Source organism: Glycine max, chromosome 11 (assembly GCF_000004515.6).
Source record: "Glycine max cultivar Williams 82 chromosome 11, Glycine_max_v4.0, whole genome shotgun sequence".
Classification (NCBI taxonomy): Eukaryota; Viridiplantae; Streptophyta; class Magnoliopsida; order Fabales; family Fabaceae; genus Glycine; species Glycine max.
The window spans coordinates 3,611,549-3,634,443 of record NC_038247.2 but is presented as its reverse complement, the minus strand read 5'-3'; the positions used below and the strand labels follow the sequence as shown (position 1 = coordinate 3,634,443).

General features: G+C 32.4%; 2 protein-coding genes across 2 annotated transcripts; both read left to right on the top strand.

Moving 5' to 3' along the window:
- The first annotated feature begins 273 nt into the window (after nucleotides 1–273).
- Nucleotides 274–5,649, top strand: LOC100798670 (formin-like protein 6). Its single transcript, XM_003538743.5, has 4 exons — nucleotides 274–2,000; nucleotides 2,096–2,298; nucleotides 4,025–4,266; nucleotides 4,364–5,649. Exons 1-4 carry the CDS (start codon nucleotides 550–552, stop codon nucleotides 5,153–5,155), a joined length of 2,688 nt encoding a protein of 895 aa, XP_003538791.1. The 5' UTR covers nucleotides 274–549; the 3' UTR covers nucleotides 5,156–5,649.
- Nucleotides 5,650–15,506: 9,857 nt separating this feature from the next.
- Nucleotides 15,507–18,129, top strand: LOC100798140 (cyclin-D5-1). The gene is made up of 5 exons (XM_006590567.4): nucleotides 15,507–16,126; nucleotides 16,220–16,306; nucleotides 16,405–16,696; nucleotides 16,788–16,921; nucleotides 17,053–18,129. Exons 1-5 carry the CDS (start codon nucleotides 15,845–15,847, stop codon nucleotides 17,251–17,253), a joined length of 996 nt encoding a protein of 331 aa, XP_006590630.1. The 5' UTR covers nucleotides 15,507–15,844; the 3' UTR covers nucleotides 17,254–18,129.
- Nucleotides 18,130–22,895: the final 4,766 nt, after the last annotated feature.

Genomic DNA, 22,895 nt, shown 5'->3' with positions numbered 1-22,895 from the left:
TAAAGGACACGAACGTACTTATATTTTTTTAGTAACTTATTTTTTTAATAGTATTACCACTACATAACCATCATCTTCCTTATAATTAAATATTTATTTATTTATATTTCCAATATAATTACAACGTGAATGAATAACTGAAAATGAAGGCCCGGAAGCGCGCAGAAGACTGCCACGTTTCATTCCCACTGATAGTATATTGCTATATTCTCTCCGTATAAATTGGCTTCATTTATTACACCGTAAATTACGAAATTTAGAAACAAGAAAAATTGCATTTGACGAAGATGTAACTTTAAAAAAATAAAATAAAGGAGTAAAACAAAATAAAATATAGGAGTATAAAAAAGAGAAAGAGAAAAAAATAGAAAGTGTGGCTACTGCTGACGGAAGCTTTGTAGCATCCAGATCTTTACAGCCGAAAGAAGTTTCCTCTCTCGCTCTCTCTCTCTCCTTATTTCGAGGAGAGGAATTTGCGGGAAAGAAACGAAACCCAGACATGAATTGGGTGAAACAAAAGGTAACAAGCCAACCCCACGATAATTCGCCATGAAAGCTCGTCACTTGAGCTTCTTCTACCTCCACATCATCGTCTTCACACTCTCCCTATCCCTACCCATACAAGTCAACACTGCAAAAGGGATCAACAACACCATCACGAATGAATCTGGCAATAATAGAAGAATCCTGCACCAGCCATTGTTCCCGGCGAGTTCCGCTCCCCCGCCAGCAGGCACGGCGTCTCCACCACCGTCTACACCGGTGGTGGAAACTCCTCCCTCTCCGGACGGCGGCAACAACATCCCCTTCTTCCACGAGTACCCGGCGGGCCCCCCGGCGGATCAGAACCAACACGCAGCACCGTCGTCCACGGTGAACTCCACAATCGCAAACCCAACGGCAACACAGCCGACAAAGGGAACAAAAAAAGTAGCAATCGCGATCTCAGTGGGAATTGTGACGCTTGGGATGCTCTCGGCACTCGCTTTCTTTTTATACAAACACAGAGCAAAACACCCCGTGGAGACTCAAAAACTCGTGGCTGCTGGAAGTGGGAACAACAATAACTCAAACAGGAACAGCAACGAGGTTGCAAACACAACCTCGGCACCGTCGAGTTTCCTCTACATTGGGACCGTGGAGCCCACGGACTCACGAGATAATAGAAATGCTATTAAGCCCAACAGATCGCCGTATCACAAACTCAAGCGATCCGATCGCTACCGGCCGAGTCCCGAATTACAGCCAATGCCGCCGCTCACTAAGCCTCCCGACGGGAATTACCCGCCGGCGGTGTCTTCCTCGTCGGACTCCGACGAGGAGAGCCGCGATACGGCGTTTCATTCGCCGCAGAACTCGTCCGTCGATGGATATTACACGCCGGCTTCACGGCATAGCTCTCTGGTTAATGGTAGTCCTGCGAAGAAAGAAACGAATTCCACTCCCACACCCGTTGCTGTTCCGTTCTCCAAGAGAACTTCGCCCAAGTCACGCGTTTCGGCACCCTCGCCGGAGATTAGACACGTCATCATACCTTCCATAAAGCAGCCTCCACCACAGTCGCCGCCGCCACCTAAGCATTCGAGAAAGCCGAAATTCTCGGCGCCTCCCCCACCTCCGAATTTGAAGCGTCTTCAGTCAACAAAAACAACCGACACTGCTTTGCACGTGTCAAGGACTTCACTTAATCCTCCTCCTCCACCACCTCCTCCTCCGCCACCACCTCCACCGCTGCAGCGAAAATCAGTGTCTCCGGCGGTTAGTGCTTCCTCTACTACTTGTGCATCTGTAAAGCGACAATCTTGGTCACCAATTCAATGTAGTGTGACGAATGTTTCTGAGGAGGTGGAGCAAAGTCAAAGTGTGAGCTCTTCCGAGAGGCATGAAGCCAATGACACGGATGGAGCCAAACCAAAACTGAAAGCTCTGCATTGGGATAAAGTGCGTGCGACCTCAGACCGTGCTACTGTGTGGGACCAGATCAAATCAAGCTCCTTTCAGTGAGTTAAATTAGTTAACTTAACTATCTCCTATCATTTTGGGACTAGTGGTATCATGGTATAACTGTAAACTAATGTTTCGTTTTTTTTAATAGGTTAAATGAAGACATGATGGAATCGTTGTTTGGATGCAAAGCCACAAATTCTGCACCGAAAGAACCTCCAAGAAAAAAATCAGTTCTTCCTTTCGTTGATCAGGAGAACAGGGTGTTAGACCCGAAGAAGTCACAGAACATAGCTATTCTTCTCAGGGCTTTGAATGTGACAAAAGATGAGGTGTCTGAAGCTCTTTTAGATGGTAAGTTGCTTTTTCATTCTTTTCCACTTTCTGGATAGTAATGGGACATTTGGACTTGATACTTGCGCCACAGATTTCTGATTTGGCTAAAATATACAAAACGGGTAATTCAAGATTCTTTAATGCATTTTTGGTATGATCTACAGTGTTGATTCATGAGTTCATGTTCACGCACCTAGCAAAAGCATCCAGTATTTCCTTGTTTAGATTTTTAATATCGCTCAAGAAGAAAAATGCTACTAAGATATGTTAATAGATTCGATGTCTGTATATCATTCAGGGGAAGATGGAGTGAGGAGCATAAAGTTTACCCGTAACTGTTTATGCCAATAATGTAAAGAGAATGAATCATACAAGAAACAGGCTGAATAGCACTAGAACTTAAACTTTAAGTCACCATCATTGAATCTAAAATCAAGTATGAAAATGTCTAAGCAGCATCATACCTTGTGAATTATTATGTTAAACAGTGAAATTAGGTATAAAACAAAACAAAACCACCATAAATTATAATACTCTGGTCATAAGACTTCCTTCTGAGGTATAAAACAATAACTGAGCATCCACGAAGGTGGGATCACACCACTTCTTCCTCCACTCCCACCTGACTTATTCAAAAACTGTTTTTCTTCTATTTCTTGAGGAATTATTGTTATAAACTCTATATTGTCATGGTCACTGTAGTCAATCAGCCTATCACTGTTACAATTCCTTAACTAATCTTGCTTTGCAGTTTTGGGCTCTAACTGTTGCACCTGTTCTAAAAGCAATAGCACCATTGTATTTGAAAAACATGAATTTCAAAAATGGTACAACCAGATCATAATACCATGCTTGCTTCCAATGCTCAAATCCAAAAGATGGATTATTATTCTCAGCAAGTGTACCACATTTCTTTTTAATCTTTGCCTGTGTTTATCTTTTTTTCTAATAGAAGTAAAGTACTAATCTCTAATTCCTTGATGCTCGATAAACCAGTAAGTGGTAACTCTGTTTTAATTTCCCTACAATCCACCGATTGTCAGCCATCTTTCCTAGAAACCGTTTAAAAGTATATTGCGGTCAAAGACTTAAATGTCATGCATCTTTACTGTCTATTCATTCATGTTCTTAACAGAGGAGCGGCATTACTTTTGTACATCCCACCTCAAATGACACAAGTAATTTGTAAGGCATTAATATCTTATAGAGTTTCATCCATAATAAAAGTTTTCCATTATATTTTACACTCAAGTTTAACGTAAAGCTATTTTTATTTCTTAATTGTGTTTATCTTCTATGGATGTTGATGAAAAGGTACAAAAGTAAAGAAAGAGACACGCATAAGGTTTTTTATTGGCGTTAAAAAAAAATACAAATGAGTATCACCAGAAGTGTTGTAGAAGGTTTTGTTAAAGAAAGGTGTTTATGAGGCTTATATCTAGGCTATACAAGACATGTATTATAGGGTAATTGCTAGTATGAAAATTGATGGAGGCGAGACTAGGGACGTTCCTATAAGGATAGATTTAACATTAGGGCTCAATCTTGAATCTTTACAGTGACATATAGAAGGTTATATAACACATGCAAAATATCTGAATATATATTTACTTAAAGTAATGTCTCAGGTTGTTTCCTTGACATGTCTATTGTTTGTTTTTACCTTGAACTCTTGAACCAATTGCTTATCTACATTCTGTATTTTCACTTTGCTAATCGGGGTTATTATTTTTGGATGAAATAGGGAATCCTGAAGGCTTGGGCACTGAGCTGTTGGAAACCCTAGTAAAGATGGCTCCTACTAAAGAGGAAGAGATAAAACTCAAAAACTATGATGGTGATCTCTCAAAACTTGGATCTGCAGAAAGATTTCTTAAAGCAGTGCTTGATATCCCTTTCGCCTTTAAACGAGTTGAAGCTATGCTATATAGAGCCAACTTTGATGCAGAAGTTAACTACCTTAGAAAGTCTTTTCAAACCATGGAGGTCTTCTAGATAACTTATTTCAATGATTCAATCCCTTGTTATCTTTGATTTATTTATCTCCCAGGAAACTAACCAATCAGTTATGAATGTCTTTCAGGCTGCAAGTGAGGAATTAAAGAACAGCCGGTTATTCCTCAAACTCCTTGAAGCTGTTCTAAGGACAGGAAACAGAATGAATGTTGGAACTAACCGAGGGGATGCTAAAGCTTTCAAATTGGACACACTTCTAAAACTTGTAGATATAAAGGGAACAGATGGAAAGACCACATTGCTCCACTTTGTGGTCCAAGAAATCATTAGATCTGAAGGTGCTGGAGCTGAATCTGCAAATGATAATGTGAAGATGGATTCCAAATTTAATGAAGATGAGTTTAAGAAGCAAGGCTTGCAGGTTGTGGCAGGGCTCAGTAGAGATCTTAGTGATGTAAAAAAAGCAGCCGGAATGGATTCAGATGTCTTGAGCAGCTATCTTTCAAAGCTTGAAACAGGGCTTGATAAAGTGCGATTGGTTTTCCAATATGAAAAGCCAGATATGCAAGGCAATTTCTTTAACTCCACAAAGCTATTTCTGAAATATGCTGAAGATGAAATTGTACGGATTAAAGCAGATGAGAGAAAAGCCTTGTACCTTGTAAAAGAAGTTACTGAATACTTTCATGGGAATGCAACAAAGGAAGAAGCCCACCCTCTCAGAATTTTCATGATTGTAAGAGACTTTTTGAATATCTTGGATCTAGTGTGCAAAGAAGTGGAAAAGATGCATGATAGAATTGTTGGTGGTTCTGGCAGATCTTTCCGAATACCTCCAAATGCATCATTACCTGTTGTCAACAGGTACAATCATCGAAAGCAAGATAGAAGCTCAGATGAGGAAAGCTCATCTCCCTAGTGTTGTGAATATGAAAGAAACCATGGTCTTTCAGAATAACAGTGAAAGTAAATGAATGAAGAATGTTTTGCAAATTAGCATTCCAGGATTGGATTCATTGGGTTTAATGCCATTACACTATTAATGCTGAAACAAAGTCTTCCATGAGACTGAACATCAAACACTGCATGGTGGGGGTGGGGATAAGAAAGTGAACTCACTGTTGAACAGATTTCCTGGTTTACAGAAATGGGCTGCAAAGGTTCATAGCATGCATCCTCATCCTACTTCATAAGAAGATATGAAGAAGAATAAATAAAATTTTAAATGGAAGGTGGAGTGAATGCATCATTTTGTTTCTTCAACTCCAATACATATTCTACAGTCAAAATAGGTTTTATTAGGTCAGAGTTCCACACAATTGTCATATTGTAGAACGTTTCGATTTTACTTAAGAGGCTCTTATATGTATTTTTTAAACCAATTATTAATAATAAATAGCAGTTTTGCAACAACTATGTGTGCCTAACATTTAATATTTACACCAGCACTTGTACTAGACTCCATAATTAATCTTCAATTTTTTCAATGTTTGAAGCAGCCCTAGAGGCTAGAACCCAAGGGAAAAGGGAATTAATGTTGCAGTAAATGATAAACTCCAGTCTGCACGCTAGTTTAACAACAGAGAAATAGTAAATCAGTTAGCTGGGACTGGGAGATTAATGGAACTTCAAAACCGGAAAGTAAACAACATTATTGGGATGGTTATACAAACTTGAATTCAAGCATGCACTTCATGATAAAAGTTCCGTCGGCTTTTATACACTGTTCCTACAAGAGAGGATCTAAATGAGTATTTCTAATAGTATTTATTAGGTTGAGTTTAGGCTAACCAACTCAATCCTAACAATTAGTTTAAGATATGAGGTCCTGAATGGTTGTCTTCTAGTATATTATTTTATAGTAATGTTATATTTTTCTATTATATCTTCCTACAAATCTTTCTGTTACCTTTTATACCAAGTATTGTATAAAAAAAAAAAATATTTAATATCTTTGAAAATATAAAAACACATTTATTATAAGTAGAGTGATTTGTAGAAGAATAAAGTAAGAAGATTTAAAATTATTCATTATTTTAACCCTATGTCTAAGAAACTCCAACATTACCTTGATGAGTTTCGAACCAATCTTATTCACCATCATCGTATAAATTCCTGTAATTTAAATACAGTAAGACGCTAATATTGTGCCATTTTTTCGGTGGATCATTATTGGGCTAACTTAATCCGTAGTAAATACTCTTAAAACAGCTTCACAGTTGGCCCACGTAGATAATACCTTAAAAGCATGCGTCATGGACAGGGTCGTTGAACAATGTACAAGTACACTGTACGCCAAGAATATATAATTTTGAAGTTAAAAAATGATTAATTTTTTTTTTCTAGATGACACCCACAAGTAACCACAACAATATATGAGCTTTAAATATTTTGATATGGGAATTCGAATATAAAAGAGTTAGGTATATGACTAAGACACCAATTAATCGCATGAATAACACGGGTAACAGTGCAACGACAAACGTCCAAATAAAGAGGAAAGCGACAAAACAAACTTGTCTGCATCCACGAACGAGCACTGACTGAATGGTCCTGAGATTTCATTTTAAATGCATGATCACTCCTCACACCCTTTAAATTGAAATGTTTCTTATACGCATGAACTACTCAAAATGAGTTTATTAGAACAGGTTTGAATAGTTTATTTTGATAAAAATATCTTTATTTGCAGTTATTTTAGAGAACTAAAAATATTATTTCCACAAAACAACGATTTTTTAAATACTGTTTTATTCTTCTTTCTTTTTCTAAAGTTTATTTCCCTCAAATAAATTAGTAGACTCATAAGACTAGTTTATTGTATTGTTTATGAAATAGGACAGGATAATTACTTAATTATTACTTGTAGTCATATTAAGATATGTGACCTCGTCTTCTTGATTTTCTTTATTTGTAAGAAAAATTGCTTGTTAATATTTAATTAAAAGTTGTGTTGCAATTAAATTTTATCTGAGCTAAACTTGTTAAAATAAATCATATTAATTAGTTTTGGAAAAATATGATAGATTTAAATAAATTAATTAATTAAAAGTTTGTGTATAGATTAAAATAAAATTAGCTAGCTATTAGAAATGTTGTTGTATGTGTGTGAAAATGAATAACTGGAGTTAAATTAGATAATTAGAGGAGTGTAAGATTAAATTAATTAATTTGGTGAAGGTTAGATTATATTTATTAAGTTAGTGGGCTGATAGGAGGTTAGTTGGGCTGGATGAAAATTTAGTGAATTTTGAAGTTTGGAATTATCATTTAATAATCATTATTATTATAATTAAATGTCAAGCATTTAATTAAATTTCATATTTAGGTATTTCCTTTTATTATATGATTTGGGTAAGGATTGCAAAACAAAAAAAATTATTAAGATAAGTCATTCCACATCAGTTTGGATAAAATTTGTACACTTTTGTTAAATTATAAATCGTATAATTAATGTTATACAATGCCATGAGAAAAACATGGGTTAAATACATTTTTAGTATGTCCAAATATGACAATGGTTCTTTTTAGTCATTCAAAATAAATTATCTTTCTTTTTTGTAAAGTATGATATTCTTTAGTTGAATGTTAATGATCATTCCCTTAGTGCTGAGATTCATTTAAGAGATTGATCTTTTTCAACAACTATTTTTTCATACACATGAGTTAAGAATCAAATCTATAATCATATGTTTAATAGATAAGATTATCTACCAAACATTTCACACCTTATTTGTTTAAAATAAATTATCTATTTTTGTCTCTTGCTCATGTGTTAGATGTGGTCCTTATCTTTTAAAAAAGAAAAAAGTCTCCTTTTCATCGTTCATTTATAGAAAAGATTAACTTTTATGTCATATTAGTATAAAAAATTTGCACTTACAACTAATAAAAACTATCATTAATGTGACTTGGAAAATAATTATAGTATAAGTTAACATACTTATCATTTATGATTGTGTAAAAATTCTTTATATATTATCTATGTGTGGACTATTTATTCTCTCTATATATATTATATGTTTTTATAAATAAAATATCAAAATGAAATAATTTATTTTAAGATTATTTATAATGAGAATTATCAACTAAAAGTGAACCCTATCATATTTAGACATACTAAAAACATATTTAACAAAATAAGAATCATTAATAAAATCTATACTTATTGAAGCCATGTTATGACGAGATGATATATATACCAATATCAATAATATAAATATTTTTTATATAATTATTCAATCACATATCATAATATTATAATAAATGATATATTTATAATTTTTATAATAACTTCTTTAAAAATTATAACAAAATTATTCATGACAACATAAAAACATCTACAATAATAACTTATCACGTATGCCTATTAAACTTTGTTGTTATATATAATGTTTAATAATATAATGCTACTATTATTATTATAATCATAAACTTAATTTGTTGTGACATTATAAACTTAAATTGATCTATCTAATTCTAACTTTATACAAAACTGAAAAAAAATTATGAAAATTTAAGCTACATGTCTGATACATAAAGGATCATGCAATGGGATGATTTTCGAATTCCTTGATATATTCTTTTTCTAAAACAATTGTGATATTATTGTTTGTTCGTATGTATGCTTAACAAGGCCTAAGGCCCAAAAACACACACCAACAAATAAGTTTGGGCAAATAAACTCCTATTGCATTTGGATCAAAACAAAAACCCTATGACATTAACTACGGCGATATAGGATGTAGACAAAAAAAAAAAGGCTAATTTTATTTTGAAAATACATTTATGTCGGAAAGTATACAAAAATTAAATTTCATGTATCTAAACGGTTAAAAATCAAAGCTCTTTATAATTAAAATATATATATATATTATGTCAATCAACCATCTTATAAATTATTGATCAAAATAAGAAAAAAAAGAAGTCGAAACTTCAATCAATTTATGCTTGTAACATAAACATCTAAAAGAACCAACGATCTTTGTTGATTGTTCTAGAGAGATTTTATGCTAAGCAACTAACCCAGAAACTATTATTAACCAAGAAACAAAAATATAAAAAGCTCCAATCAATCTACACCTCTAATTAACGTAAACATCTAAAATGATCAAACACTTGGATCTCCCATGCTCAAACGCGTCTATCATTTGCTAAAGCCATGCAAATATCACACAAGGGTTGTTTTGATTCTCAATTGATCACACAATTTATCGTGACGTAACTTGTCAAATTACGATTAGGAATTATGGCAACAATGTTCTTCTGCTCAACCCAATAATGATTTGGAGTTTTGATTAATTAATGTTTTATAACGTGTCTAGTTTCTCCATCTAAAATGTGATTTTTTACATTTCATGCATAATTTTAAGAAGTTGATAGTTATAATTTAAAAAATGCATACGCAATTTCTTTCATCTCAACAAGTTTTTAAACCCGCTACTATTAAACATTTGGGATTCCCTATGAACCAAACGAAATTTCTACATATGTTAGGGGGTCTAAATGATGAACATATAGCTTGAGTGGACAAATTGACAAATTGATCAATGTTAATAGTTATAATTTAAAAAATGCATACGCAATTTCTTTCATCTCAACAAGTTTCTAAACCCGCTATTATTAAACATTTGGGATTCCCTATGAACCAAACGAAATTTCTACATATTTTAGGGGGGCTAAATGATGAACATGTAGCTTGAGTGGACAAATTGACAAATTGATCAATATATATAAGATGTAATCAATTTTCCAATCGCAAATGGAACTAAATTTCACATCCACGATCTCATATCAAATACAGAAAAAAATAAAATTAACAAAACAAATTAAGATCGACAATGGAAAGAATGAATAGAGAAAGTGAAGTAGGTTACCTAGTCCAAACCTGAAGCGTTCCTCTCAAAATTCTTTTAAAAAATAAACTAAAAGACAAAAGCAAATATATGGAACCACAATTAATCAATATTTTCTCCGAAACCTAAATCTCAACTAAGAATTATAATAAGTGGTTGAGGTTGAACTCTCCTTTCTCAATTTGACATCACCTTCTGGATAACCAATTCAGAAATGGGAAGACATGCTGATGCAAAGGAGAAAGGGAGAGACACAACGAGGATGATTAATTATCATAGCCTATTTGTAAAACTGCATAGATTTTTATGAAAAGGGAAACAAATAAGCTAAAAATAAAACTCACCAAGTGTATGTCACTCTTGTTCTTAACTAAAAATATGTCAACAACATAAATTGTGCACACCTTAATAAGACACGCTATATGCACATCGTATTCTGGTAGATATATTGGTGGTTTACTTTACATTAACAAAACTCTTCATGTAAACATGTATGTCTTCGATGCAATCTCATTGATCACTACAATCATTTTCACTTGTCGTACGTAATTACTATTCTCCAACAAAGTCCTTGCTGGAATTAATTCGTACATATTTATGATGACAGATAACACATGTTATTGTGTAATTTAATTAACAAAAAATATTTTGCTACTACTGATAATAAGTTTTTATTAAAATAAATAAATCAATTAATAAAAAAACACCTCAATGCTAATTTATTAATATCTTATTATTTAATATTTGATTAGAAAATATTAATATTGAAAAAATAAATTTGAAACTTTATTTGATTTAATTATTAATTGTATAAAAACTGATTTATTTTGATATAAAATTTTACATGAAATGATAAAGAAATATGGTTGTATAGGAAAATAAAAATATTATTTATTATTTAAATTTTTAAAGTTCAGATGCAAATCTATAATATAAAAATGAAGCTTTGTATTTAGTTATGTATCTATCACATATTATATTTGTTCAAGACCAGTGTCATGTCTTCACATTTTTAGAATCAAGAGTAAAAATTTTAAAAAAATTCCTAAATAACATAAACGTATTTTATAAATAATTTATTGACAAAAAATTTCATCAATTTATAAATTCAACCATAAAAAAAAATAATACACAAAACTCTTATATATATTAAAAAATTAACCAAAATTATGAATTACATTATTCACTAGAAAAATCTCGTCCTCTGATTCCATGAAGCAAATTCATCGATCAAATCCTCACAAGCGATATTATCCAACACCTCATTCTCGATTGCCACCATAGCTAGTTGATTAAGCCTATCTTGAGACATAGAATTACGCAAGTAAGTCTTGATCAACTTCAACTTTGAAAAACTTCTTTTGACACTTGCTACAGTCACGGGGATGATCAATAATATCCTATAAGCAATAATACCCTAATTTGCCAAAATTTGCGATTGATATTATTGGAATTTCGTGCCTTATATTGTTGGAATACTAACTCAAATTGTCGGAGTTTTTGTCGGGTCACTGTACCGAAATTACACCGGCCACCGCAAGAACTTGAGATGAGAGAAGGGGAAGAAGGCAAGATAAAAATTGTTGGCATGGTTGTGGGTTTAATTAGGAAGAATAAATAGCAAAAAATGATAAATGTTAGATGAAGAATTTAAGAGTCATTGCTCTTAAAATTGAGGGAGGAGAAGTTGATAAATGAAGTGAGAGAAAGATTAAAGATTGAAGTAAGAGAAGTAGTTGATGAGTTGAGAGGAGAGTACGAAAAATAGATTTTTGAAGTAGTGAAGCGGGGAAGGCGGTGAATTCAATGTGAAGTTTTGGTAAATGAAGTTAATAATTTTTTTTAGATTTTTTTAAAAATTGTGAGTTCCCTCAAAATGGGGTCCCGTTGATCACCTATAACCTGCCTGTTAAAGACTTTATGTAATGAATTTATAGATCATAACTTACAAGATTATTCAAATGAATTAAATCATAAAATCAAGTTGATATAATGCGTGTTTGCGCGTTGTAAACCCTAAACGCATGTGACCTTTTATTTCCATGCCAAAATCTTTGACTCAAAGTTTGTGTAATAATCTTTTGAGTAGATCTCTGGTCACAACCTAACGTGAAATTTTAAACAAAAATCCAATCCAAACAACTCATTTATACAGTAACGTTAACTCTTCCATAAACTATATGTACTATAAGATTGAAATATATATTTATAAAATAAAACAGCAATCTAGAAAGAGGGTGAAAGCTTAAAAAGAATCTTGCAATGCTCATATTCTATACAGTATTTTTTTTATTTTATGATATGGATATCGCTCTCGCAAATTAATGAGGTCACAATAATAGTAACCAACATCATCCATCGTCATTCAATTTGATAATGGAACAGTAGTAACTAACGATACATGAAAATGGAAAGGGAATAATGGTGGTGGTTGTGAAATGATGAAAACCAACACTGAATAGCCTTGAGGAAAAAGGGGGGATTGATGAATGTTGTTGGCCAAACAACATTCAATTAATTTGCTGAATGCTAGCAATGCAAATATATGCAATACACATCACACACACACATAGTCACAGTAATTCTCAAGCCTAGCCATTCCAACCACGCTTATTTTATTTTCCTTATATTCATGCACAGTACATGTCCCTTATAAGTTAGAATCTTTCATGATATGATACATAGTTATGAAATTGAGCCTTGTCCTTATTGTTTGTGCGAGTGAGTGTGTGTGTGCAGGCCAGGGTATTCAGTGCTTGAATGAAAGCAGTGGTCTTGGAATCATGATTTTCCCCACCCCCATTCTGCACCTGTAAGCAAGACAAGAGAGTATCATAAACAGTCAAACTTGCTGACCATCTTGGACTTGCTGATGTTTCAGAGTCAAAGGTTCCACCTAGTCTTCCCATCACTATTACCTAAGCTCTCCAGAAGCTAAAAATATTATCCATGTATTTTAATTATTTATTTTATAAGTATGTTGTGTAATTAATAATATCATGTGCCACGTACTAGTACAAGGGCACATCTAATAGTGCCATATTCTATTGTGAGTGGGTGGCAACTTAGGATAGACCAGGAGCGTCTTCTTCCTCCTTCTGCCTTCCTTTTATAAAAATAAAAATCTTTGATGCTATCACACACAGACTGGAAGTGGTCCAGCCTTTCACACGTGAAGACGCTCCTCCCCTGCTATTTTATTCACGTGTGCTATCATACTTCCATCAATTCTTTTCTTAGCCTCTAATTGTGGCCCCTCTTTATCATTTTTCCCTCCAAATTACCCAAAGTCCTCTACATAAATCAAAACCTTTATGTATATTGCAACACGTATATAGACATAGCCACATAGGGAAGTTGCAAATTAAACATATTATCTGTCACCAATGTAATTATCCTTCTACTGCTTAAAAAAATGTAATTAACCTTCTACTTCTCAAGATGTAAAATCCGAATTAAAATTGGTGAAATTAAATATTTTCAATTAGGATATTCAAAGGTGGGGTTGAAACTTAAATTGTTAGTAAAAGGGTTAGTTAATTACTAAATGGATTAAAATGTAAAATGTATCCATGTGCCTGCAGTATAAGCTAATTGAGGAGGAACATGCTTGCATTTTGATGATGACAATTCACTATTTATTTTGGTGAGACCAGCAGTGTGATCTTATCTGGCAGTCAAAGACTGTAAAAGATGGCATTCCACCGGTTTTAATGGCATCCCAGATTTTGGATCTTGTGTCATTTAGTTTAATTTGATTCTAACATTAACTAGTTAGTTATTTAACCTGCTATTTTTATTAAGAAATACATTAGGGCCATAACATGTAGTCGCTCTTTGATAAAAAAAGATTCACTTTGTTCTTCTGCTCATCCCTATTGGGGCATAATAAATTCCCAAATTGGCAGGGTTTTCTGATCATCAGATTTAAAAAAATGCTTTACCTGACTATTTAGGAACAAAACTGTGTGAAGACTTCATGGCAAGTAAAGTCCACGTAGTTTTTCCATCATTAAAAATCCTAGTTACCCATAGAAAACAAAGGGGATAACTGAGAACACCACGGGCTGAATTCAAAGCCATCACTGTGATTACAGTGATCTAAAACATTTCCATTGATAGCAAAAGACAAAATGGTTAACTACATGGATGGAAGAAGCTACAAAAACTATATATTAGCCATCTTCATGCCTATATAATAGAGAAGAACTAGGTAACTAGGTATTGTATGATTGTATCCATTTCACATTGATTATGTGATTTACTTTAAAGCTCTAACATTGTAATTCCACTGGTATTAACATGCAATGGTTCTTTTGGCACAGATCTATTTGTTTGTTCATATTTGTTTTGTTATCTAGGTATGGATGTGCCTATATGCGGGGAGCAAACTTATAATTGTACACTGTCTTGACTAATTTATAAGGTGTTGATTCGATTGCTCATATTTGATACGTTGATGCTTAAATGTAGACATTAGGGCCTGATTTAGTACACATGATGTCTGAAACCAAAAAAGCGGGACAGAGAAGGCCAACAAGTGAGACCATTGATAATAATGTACGAATGGAAATTGGGGGACAGGTAAGGTCATGGAGCTCATGGTTTATGGTTTATGATAAGACTCTTCCAAGCTAAACGTAATTCTAAAGTAAGAATAAAGGCTTTTCATCATCTCTTAATTTAATTTAAATATATTATGATTTGAATTTACTAAAGTTTAATCATAAATAAATACACTATTATTACAGATTTTAAAGATATTCTCTAACTTTATAATAGCTTTTTTCATAAATTATAATTCATTCCACATCTGTATGGATATTCTTCTAACAAATTCTACTTTAAATGGTGGGTAGGATTGAGCTTTAATCGGTTCCTCATTGAAGGCTAACATAGAATAGTAATTGCAATACATAATTGGCGATACACATGTTATATTAAATTCAGAAACAAAAGGATGACTTAGCTCAGAACTAGTATATGTATTTTTTTTCTTGTCTCTAGAGCACTCCTTAACAATAAATAAATTGGCTTACATCCATCTTAGTATTAAATTATTACAAAGTTCCTTAAAACAGACTTATAAGCCATATCAAACTTTTATGTAAATCAGACTTATATCCTTAAAAAATTCTTTGATAAAATAACTGGGGTCATATAACTTTAACTCAAACACTGAGGTCTAGTAAAGCTTACTTGGACTTAACCTATTTCCATTCTAGTAGGAAATAAAAAAGGGAGGAGGATGATGAACACTAAAACCAAATGAAAGCCTTTAGCATCACATGGGACAAAAGTGACCATCCTACAGCTGTCCTAAACTGTAGGGAAAACCAAAAGTGGGGTAGCACGTACCATAGCAGTACCCCATGGACTCTTAATATTGGGAAGTCTGGAATCTCCCAACATTTTGAGAGACTTTGGGTTGGGATGGCCTAGTCCTAAGCCTCCACACCGCACTCTTCACTCTCGCTACTTGCTAGTGTTAGTGTATAGAGTGTATTCCCATACCCATACCCATACCCATGATAGTACAAACACAAACACAACTCAAAACCCCGTAACCGCTAATTAACGTCCTTATATATCTCATCTGCTTTTTTTTGGCGGCACCAAAACCGCTTCTTCCCACTCTCTTCCATCCATACTCTCCACTAAACCTCCCCAAACCAAATCTCTCTCTCTATATTTCTTACTATTTAGCAGTTGCATATTCTAAGACAAATTAAAGTAAACTTTGAGACGTTTTAATGGAGAGTTCTGGCACCTTCTTTTCCTTGTCTAGCCTCTTGTGTGATGAAGTAGGAGAAGCTGGCTTCTTTGAAGACCCAGATGAGAACCCTGGCATTTTTTACTCTCTTGATAACCCATGTTTCGTTTTGGAGGATGAAGAGCTATATATTGAATATTTGTTCAAACAAGAAACGGGATTTGGATCCCAGAATCATCACTTGTTTGCCTCTGATGATCATTCTAACAGCAGACACTGGTTACGAAGTGCCCGTGTTGATGCCATTGACTGGATTTTCGATGTTAGTTTTCAATGTTGTTATTCATCATCGTGCTTGTTTAATTTGCTTTTGGTTGTTCTGTTATTGAAACTTTTCCTACCGTTGATTAATCAGACACAAGCGAAATTTGGGTTCAAAGTTGAGACAGCCTATTTATCAGTGACTTATTTTGATCGGTTTCTATCAGAGCGTTCCATCGATGTAAGTTACACAACTACTTTATTCCAATGCTTTCTTTCAGATTCTGTTGATTTTAGCTTTCCCCTTATGTTTTACTTAATTTCTGGATTCATATACAGGAATCCAAACCTTGGGCTATTCGGTTATTATCCGTGGCATGTTTATCTCTAGCAGCAAAGATGGAAGAGCAAAATGTGCCTCCTCTATCTGAGTATCCAATAGAAGATTATCGCTTTGAGAATAAAGTAATTAAGAACATGGAACTGATGATTTTGAGTACCTTGGATTGGAAAATGGGATCAGCAACTCCTTTTGCCTATTTGCATTACTTTGTCGGCAAGTTCTGCCCTGGATCCAGACCACAATCAATAATCACTAAAGCCATTGAACATATTGTGGCCATGATCAAAGGTGGTTTTTTGATAATGCAATTCCCTTATGAAATAGTATTATTTATTATCATCAAGATTATATATATCTAAAGGCTAGTCTTTTTGTGCAGATGTTAATTTGATGGATCAAAGACCATCTATAATTGCCTCGGCAGCCATATTGGCAGCTCTTGATGCTACATTAACAAGAAAAGCAATGGATCTTCGTATAAATGTAATCTCATCGTGGGGAAATCTAGAAAGTGTGAGTTTATTTAGATTGCATTGACCAATGTTAATTAATTGTTCTTTAACTCTAGTTATTTTGATAGAGAATTGAAAGAAATCAAGGAATAGAACATAAGTTTGATGATGTTTACTATTTATATGGAACAGGGACATGTGTTTTTCTGTTACAATCTAATACAGGAAAAGAGGAAAAGCAAAGTTAAGACACCTTGCTCGAATTTAATGTCTACCAAGTCGAGCTCCACGTGTGTTCTTGAGAACCAATCTGACACTTTTTCGGGAGCTAAGAGAAAACTTAGTTTTGAGGACAGTGAAAATTGTGCGGGACAAAAGCTACATCGGCCTTAGTTGTTTGCTGCACCTTGCAGAGAGTTTGTGATCTTAAATGATCAATACAGGGAAAACTGATTGGTGTTTACTGATTGGATTATAGGATATTTTTTCTTTCCACTGAAAAATTTATTATTCTTGTTAGTTATAGGGCTAACGAGTGTCATCCACCATTTTTGTGGAATGATTCGGTATTGATGATTGGGGTTTTATTTTCCGGTACCCAACAAAAAGTTTCAGCGAGTGACAACAAAGAAGATAGAGAAGAAAGAAAAAAAAAGGAAGAGTAAATAAATAAAATAAAAAGTGGTAAGCTTTACCCTACAGTAAGTTTGAAGAAGCTGAATGAGAAAATCCACAAGTCATTAAGGCGGTGAAATGAAAAAAATGAGTGAAAGCCAGAAAGCTATGTTGAGGACTATTTGTCCATAGTGAGTTTGGGCAGTGTTTGCTTTCTTGCTCTGTTCCTATTACATTACTACTCTTTTTTTCAGCTCCATTTTTTCTTTTTTTCTTTATTTCTTTATCCCTTTTATTTTTGTGAGGGGAATTATGTTTTTATTTATTTATTTATGTATACGATGATGTCAATAGCAACCCTACCCTATGATAGGGAGCTTGGGATGCTTTCTATGTCTTGAGAAGGCTGAAAGCCGTGGAGAATGGGGAATTGGTTTTGTTTGATTTGATGTATCTGTGTAGCATTGATAAAGCTTGTAAAAGACTAAAAGTTGAACGTGATTATGTGTTTGCTTGGGACGCGGGAGGCTCCTTTTCAGAAGAACTGGAAACTTTCCTTTAACAGTTACTACTTTTACTATGATTTTAATGATATTACACTTACTACAGTCCCTATAAATGGTAAAGAATTGGGGCATGAGACAGGAAGGGGGCACTGCTAGTACTTCCTAATTTAAATATGTAATAATCAAATTGATGAAAGATTAAATAAATGTGATGCTTATATTAAAAGAGATAGTGGATTGAATATACCCTTCTTAATTTTATGGCTCAAAGTCAAAAGTAATTTGATCTAAATCAGTGTTATCAAATTCTAAACCAAATGGGTACTGCGAGTCTCGAGAGAATGCATTGGATAGCCTTTGGTTGCCATATATATGGATGGAAACAGGGAGAGGTATTTTTATAGTAGTGCTATTTCACTCAGATATATTTCTCATAAACTTTTTTGTGTGATTATTTAATCTTTTTGTTTCAAAAAATTAAGAAATGTATTAGAATATGTGTTTAATATTTTTTAAATAAGTGATATAAAATAATGCATTAGAAGTATAGAACAAATACCATTGTTGTATTGAGACATTATACTCACGCAACGTTTCAAATAAAAGAACTTAAGTGTGTTTGGAATTGAATTAGAAATAAGGACAAATAGATTTAAATATGATTAAATTTCAGATCAAATCAAAGCTTGTGGAACTATCATCCGAAAGATAGATAATTTAATTATAGTGTTTAAAAAAATTATAACTTCCACAACATATATTTATTTTCTTTTTCTTTTTTCTTCCATGTCAAAGTGTGTCTTAAACTTCTCATCACTAGACGACTCTAGTAGGAGCATCGATCCGTGGATTGCATATTATAATTATGGTTGAAAATTATTAATGATTGGCTTCAAGAAACTCAAGTATGAAATGGGTTTCAAAAACAATGTCTAGAAGAAACCAAGCAACTATGATGGATCTATTTGTTTGTTCAAATATATGCATGACAACTTTGAAATAATATCTAAATGTGGATAAATTAAGATATGTCGTTAGGTTTTAGGAGACGCATTTTGTTGAAATAAGAGTAATATTTATATATTTCCACAGTATTTTTCGTTAGGATAAACTTGAGATATCTCCTGGTGGAGAGAGGTAGAGACTAGTTCATTGACGGACTAAAATACATCCAAGGAGTGACATTTTCAATAAATATTTTTTCACATAGGAACACATATCACATATTTCACTTCTATCTTTATTTTTCCTCTCCATCATCCACACCCTAAAAATAAGGTGCAATAGGGTCCAATCTATCGTAATTCAATAAATAAGAGATGTTGGTTCAGGGTTGATGGAGAGATATGAAAGATACAATTAATGGTAAGACGTTGGTGTTAGAATCTCAATCACTTGTGGGTTGCACTTGCACACTTATCCAGTCTGGCATGGCATCAACCTTGTATTTTGCCGTAAACAAAAACAAATTATCGTGATTGAGTACCTTATTGTTTCATTTCATGGTTCACATGGAGACTGAAGCAGTGGTGGAGATTCTTTTATAAGCCCCTGCACATTCTTTGGTTAAATTTTGCAGTTAAAATTGCAGATATGGTCGGATTGACCTCGAGTACTAACACATAACAACTCTGACAATACAGAATTCACATGCCAATCATAGCTAAATTATTTATAAGCACATACACACTCAAGGTTGAAGAGCTTCCCCATCTGATAAATTCTTCTCTGCCAGACATGAGCTGGAAAATATACCTAACACAAACAAGTACAATTACACTCTTCACAGACTTTAGACTAAACTTCAAGTAAGAAATCATGTTTAAGTTATAACTATTAACTTCTCAATAAACGTAAAAAAATTACATCTAACACATAACATAGATGAAGACAATTCAAATATGATGAACACCGAGTTGCCTTAGATTCAGAGTTCATGGCAGTAATTAAAATTTTACCATCACACTATATAACGCTGTCTCACTAATTAAGGACCAAATTAACGAAATTGGTGGAGAGGATAAGCACACTTAGTTAAACAATGTCGATGATAAAGACTATCATATCACATTGAATGTCACAGGGCTTGAAGTTCAAATACTTCCATTTACATAACTATACGGATTAGGTTGCAGAGACATGTTTGTTGGACCACAGAAACATCCAAATCATACGACTAAAAGGGTTTCTGATCTTGTTCTTATGTATGCCATAAGAAAAACGTTCTTGTCATCTCTTACTTGCTTTTTCTCATTGGACAAAAATTCTTTTGTCACATTTGAGTGATAAATAAGACGAGGACAAAAATCTGCTCGAGAGTGTATGGGAAAAAAGAGGAACCAAATTCAAGATTTTAACCTCAAAATGACAATATACACTACCTGGAAACACGTTCTTTGTCTCGTCGAGTGTCGCAGGTATCTTCATTCTTTCAATTTTCTTTTTCTGGAATACTTGACAATAGCGATCAACATGACAAGAGGAAAATGTATGTTTACAAGGAGAAACATCGTAATTTTCTTTTCGGGTGCATTTTACACCAAGTGAAATAAGACTAAACAATAATTGTCTCAGTTTTAGATTTCAATTCTTACATGCATGAGAAAGTTGTAAATTTTTATCTCTCTCTATCTATCTATATGACTATATCGGTAGTTAAGCTTTGGTTTTCAGTAAGTACATTGAAGAAAACTTTTTGACTGTTAAAATTGCTTTAAAAACTTTTTAGTAATGATAGACCGGCACAAAAACTGTATAGATCAAAATTGTATTGTTTTTTCTTATAGAAACTAAAACTTAAAGGTTTAACGGTTTTCAATATATATTTGTTACATTAATCTTTATACATGCTAGATTTTTTTTTGTCTTTCAACGGTTGGTTTTCCATAAAACAAGAAGAAACAAAATGGGATAGTAACAATAAGAACAAGTTCTATCTCTTTTCTTCCATTCCGATTAAAAATGAAGGAAAATTTGAAACATGAGTCTCGTTTCATTTTTTCTTCTTCTTCTTTTTCACGAAATGAAAAAAAAAAGAAGCTTTTTTTAGGAGAAAAAAACATTTTGAAGTTATGTTTACAAATAAATAAGTAAATAACAATTACTTCGTTCAGGATATTTTTTGATGATTTTACAATAATGCTTTTTTTAAAAAAAATCTCTTCAAATAAATAAAAGGGAAAAAAGTTAAATGAATTGATGTAAACAATGATCTGATATTTATATATATACAGTCATTACAGTGTAAAGAAAATAATGTGAGCCAACGATTTTTATATTTTTTTTCTTCTAAATGCATTCTTTACCTACACTTGCTGAATGGTGATGATTGATTTAAGGTCTCATGGAAATTGGAATCATGTGCTCAGAGCTTGATAGATCATGAATTTATTAGCATTTTTTCTTATTTCCCCTAATTAGTGGCATTCCTATCACAGAATCACGTGATAATAGTTGTAATATTGACAGGGACGGGGCTGTTTATTACCATTTGTTCGTTCCCGCTCAAATTAAGAGTTGTTGTCATTTACTCTGTTGTTACTTCATATCAAATCAAATTGATTTAAATAATTTTTATCCCAGTGTTTTTAATTTTACTCATTTAAATTTTTTAATTTTAGTTTTTTAAAAATTAATTATGTTAACAATTCATCAATTATTTTAAATATACGTGGATTTAGAAGCACATTTTACAAAAATAAAACATATACTTGTCCATCAAATTTCACGATGATATTATCAACATTATTATTATATTATTATTTAACATTATTACTTAACACAAAAAACTAAAACCAAAAAATAAAAATATTTAAAGACTAAGATAAACAAGATTTAAATGAATAAAATAAAATAAAAACTCAATATTTTATAAGAACCTAGTTTATTTAAATCAAATTTAAAATACAAAACAATAAAAATATGTATCAGATAGTCTATATGTGCATTTTTTTAAAATTTGAATTTGGAGTCAAAAGTATCATTACAAGACGAAGTCATAAGACCAATAAGTAATAATGCTTTAAAAAAGTAGAGTATCAATTAAGTATAATACTCATGGACTATTATTGTTCTATTTACATAATTAAAAATCGAACCCTTGTCAAATATTTTTAAAAATATAGGATAGATTCTTGTTTGAAAAAAAAAATTCTCTTATTGGATATTTTTTCTATCCCACCTATTGAATTTTTTTTATATTAATTAATTAATAGTTCATTTGATTTTTATACCTTGTCAACTTTTCATTTTAGCCTTCATACTTAAAAGTTATACGTTTTAGTCATCATACGAGTATTCTTTTATGTTTTAGTCCTTAGAACTCCAATTTGTAGTAGTTTTATATTATAAAAAATTATGAATAAAAAAATACTATGAAAAACTAACAACATAAACGATTTTTTAAATACAGAGACTAAAAAAAAATTGACAACACATGCTAAGAGAAGGTAACTAGTTCACAAATTGGTTAGCAAAGAATGAATCTTGAGGAAGAGGGACGGATATAAGGGGGGTAGCCAGGGACTTCAGCCCCTCTCAAACTCCTTCCATTATATACATAATAATATTTTTTAAAACAATATATATTATTATTAATAATACATGTAATAATAATTAATAATAAATATACTTTTTCCAGTAAAAATGAAATTAAATAATATACACTAGTTAGTATATAACAATATATACTAATTAATAAATCTTATTATTAATATATGTTATATCACTTATTAAATACTGATATTTTTAATGCTAAAGAAATATCAATCTTTTCAATAATATATACTATCACTCATTACAATTATAATGTAACCCAAATTGATATATATATATATATATATATATATATATATATATATATATATATATATATATATATATATATATATATATATATATATATATATATATATA

Excerpts from the sequence above, each read along its gene's own strand:
- LOC100798670 (XM_003538743.5), top strand. The coding sequence starts at position 550 with ATGAAAGCTCGTCACTTGAGCTTCTTCTACCTCCACATCATCGTCTTC. Across the intron at positions 2,299-4,024 it reads GTCTGAAGCTCTTTTAGATG|GGAATCCTGAAGGCTTGGGC; the intron begins GTAAGTTGCTTT and ends TGGATGAAATAG. Across the intron at positions 4,267-4,363 it reads AGTCTTTTCAAACCATGGAG|GCTGCAAGTGAGGAATTAAA; the intron begins GTCTTCTAGATA and ends AATGTCTTTCAG.
- LOC100798140 (XM_006590567.4), top strand. The coding sequence starts at position 15,845 with ATGGAGAGTTCTGGCACCTTCTTTTCCTTGTCTAGCCTCTTGTGTGAT. Across the intron at positions 16,697-16,787 it reads TATTGTGGCCATGATCAAAG|ATGTTAATTTGATGGATCAA; the intron begins GTGGTTTTTTGA and ends CTTTTTGTGCAG. Across the intron at positions 16,922-17,052 it reads CGTGGGGAAATCTAGAAAGT|GGACATGTGTTTTTCTGTTA; the intron begins GTGAGTTTATTT and ends TATATGGAACAG.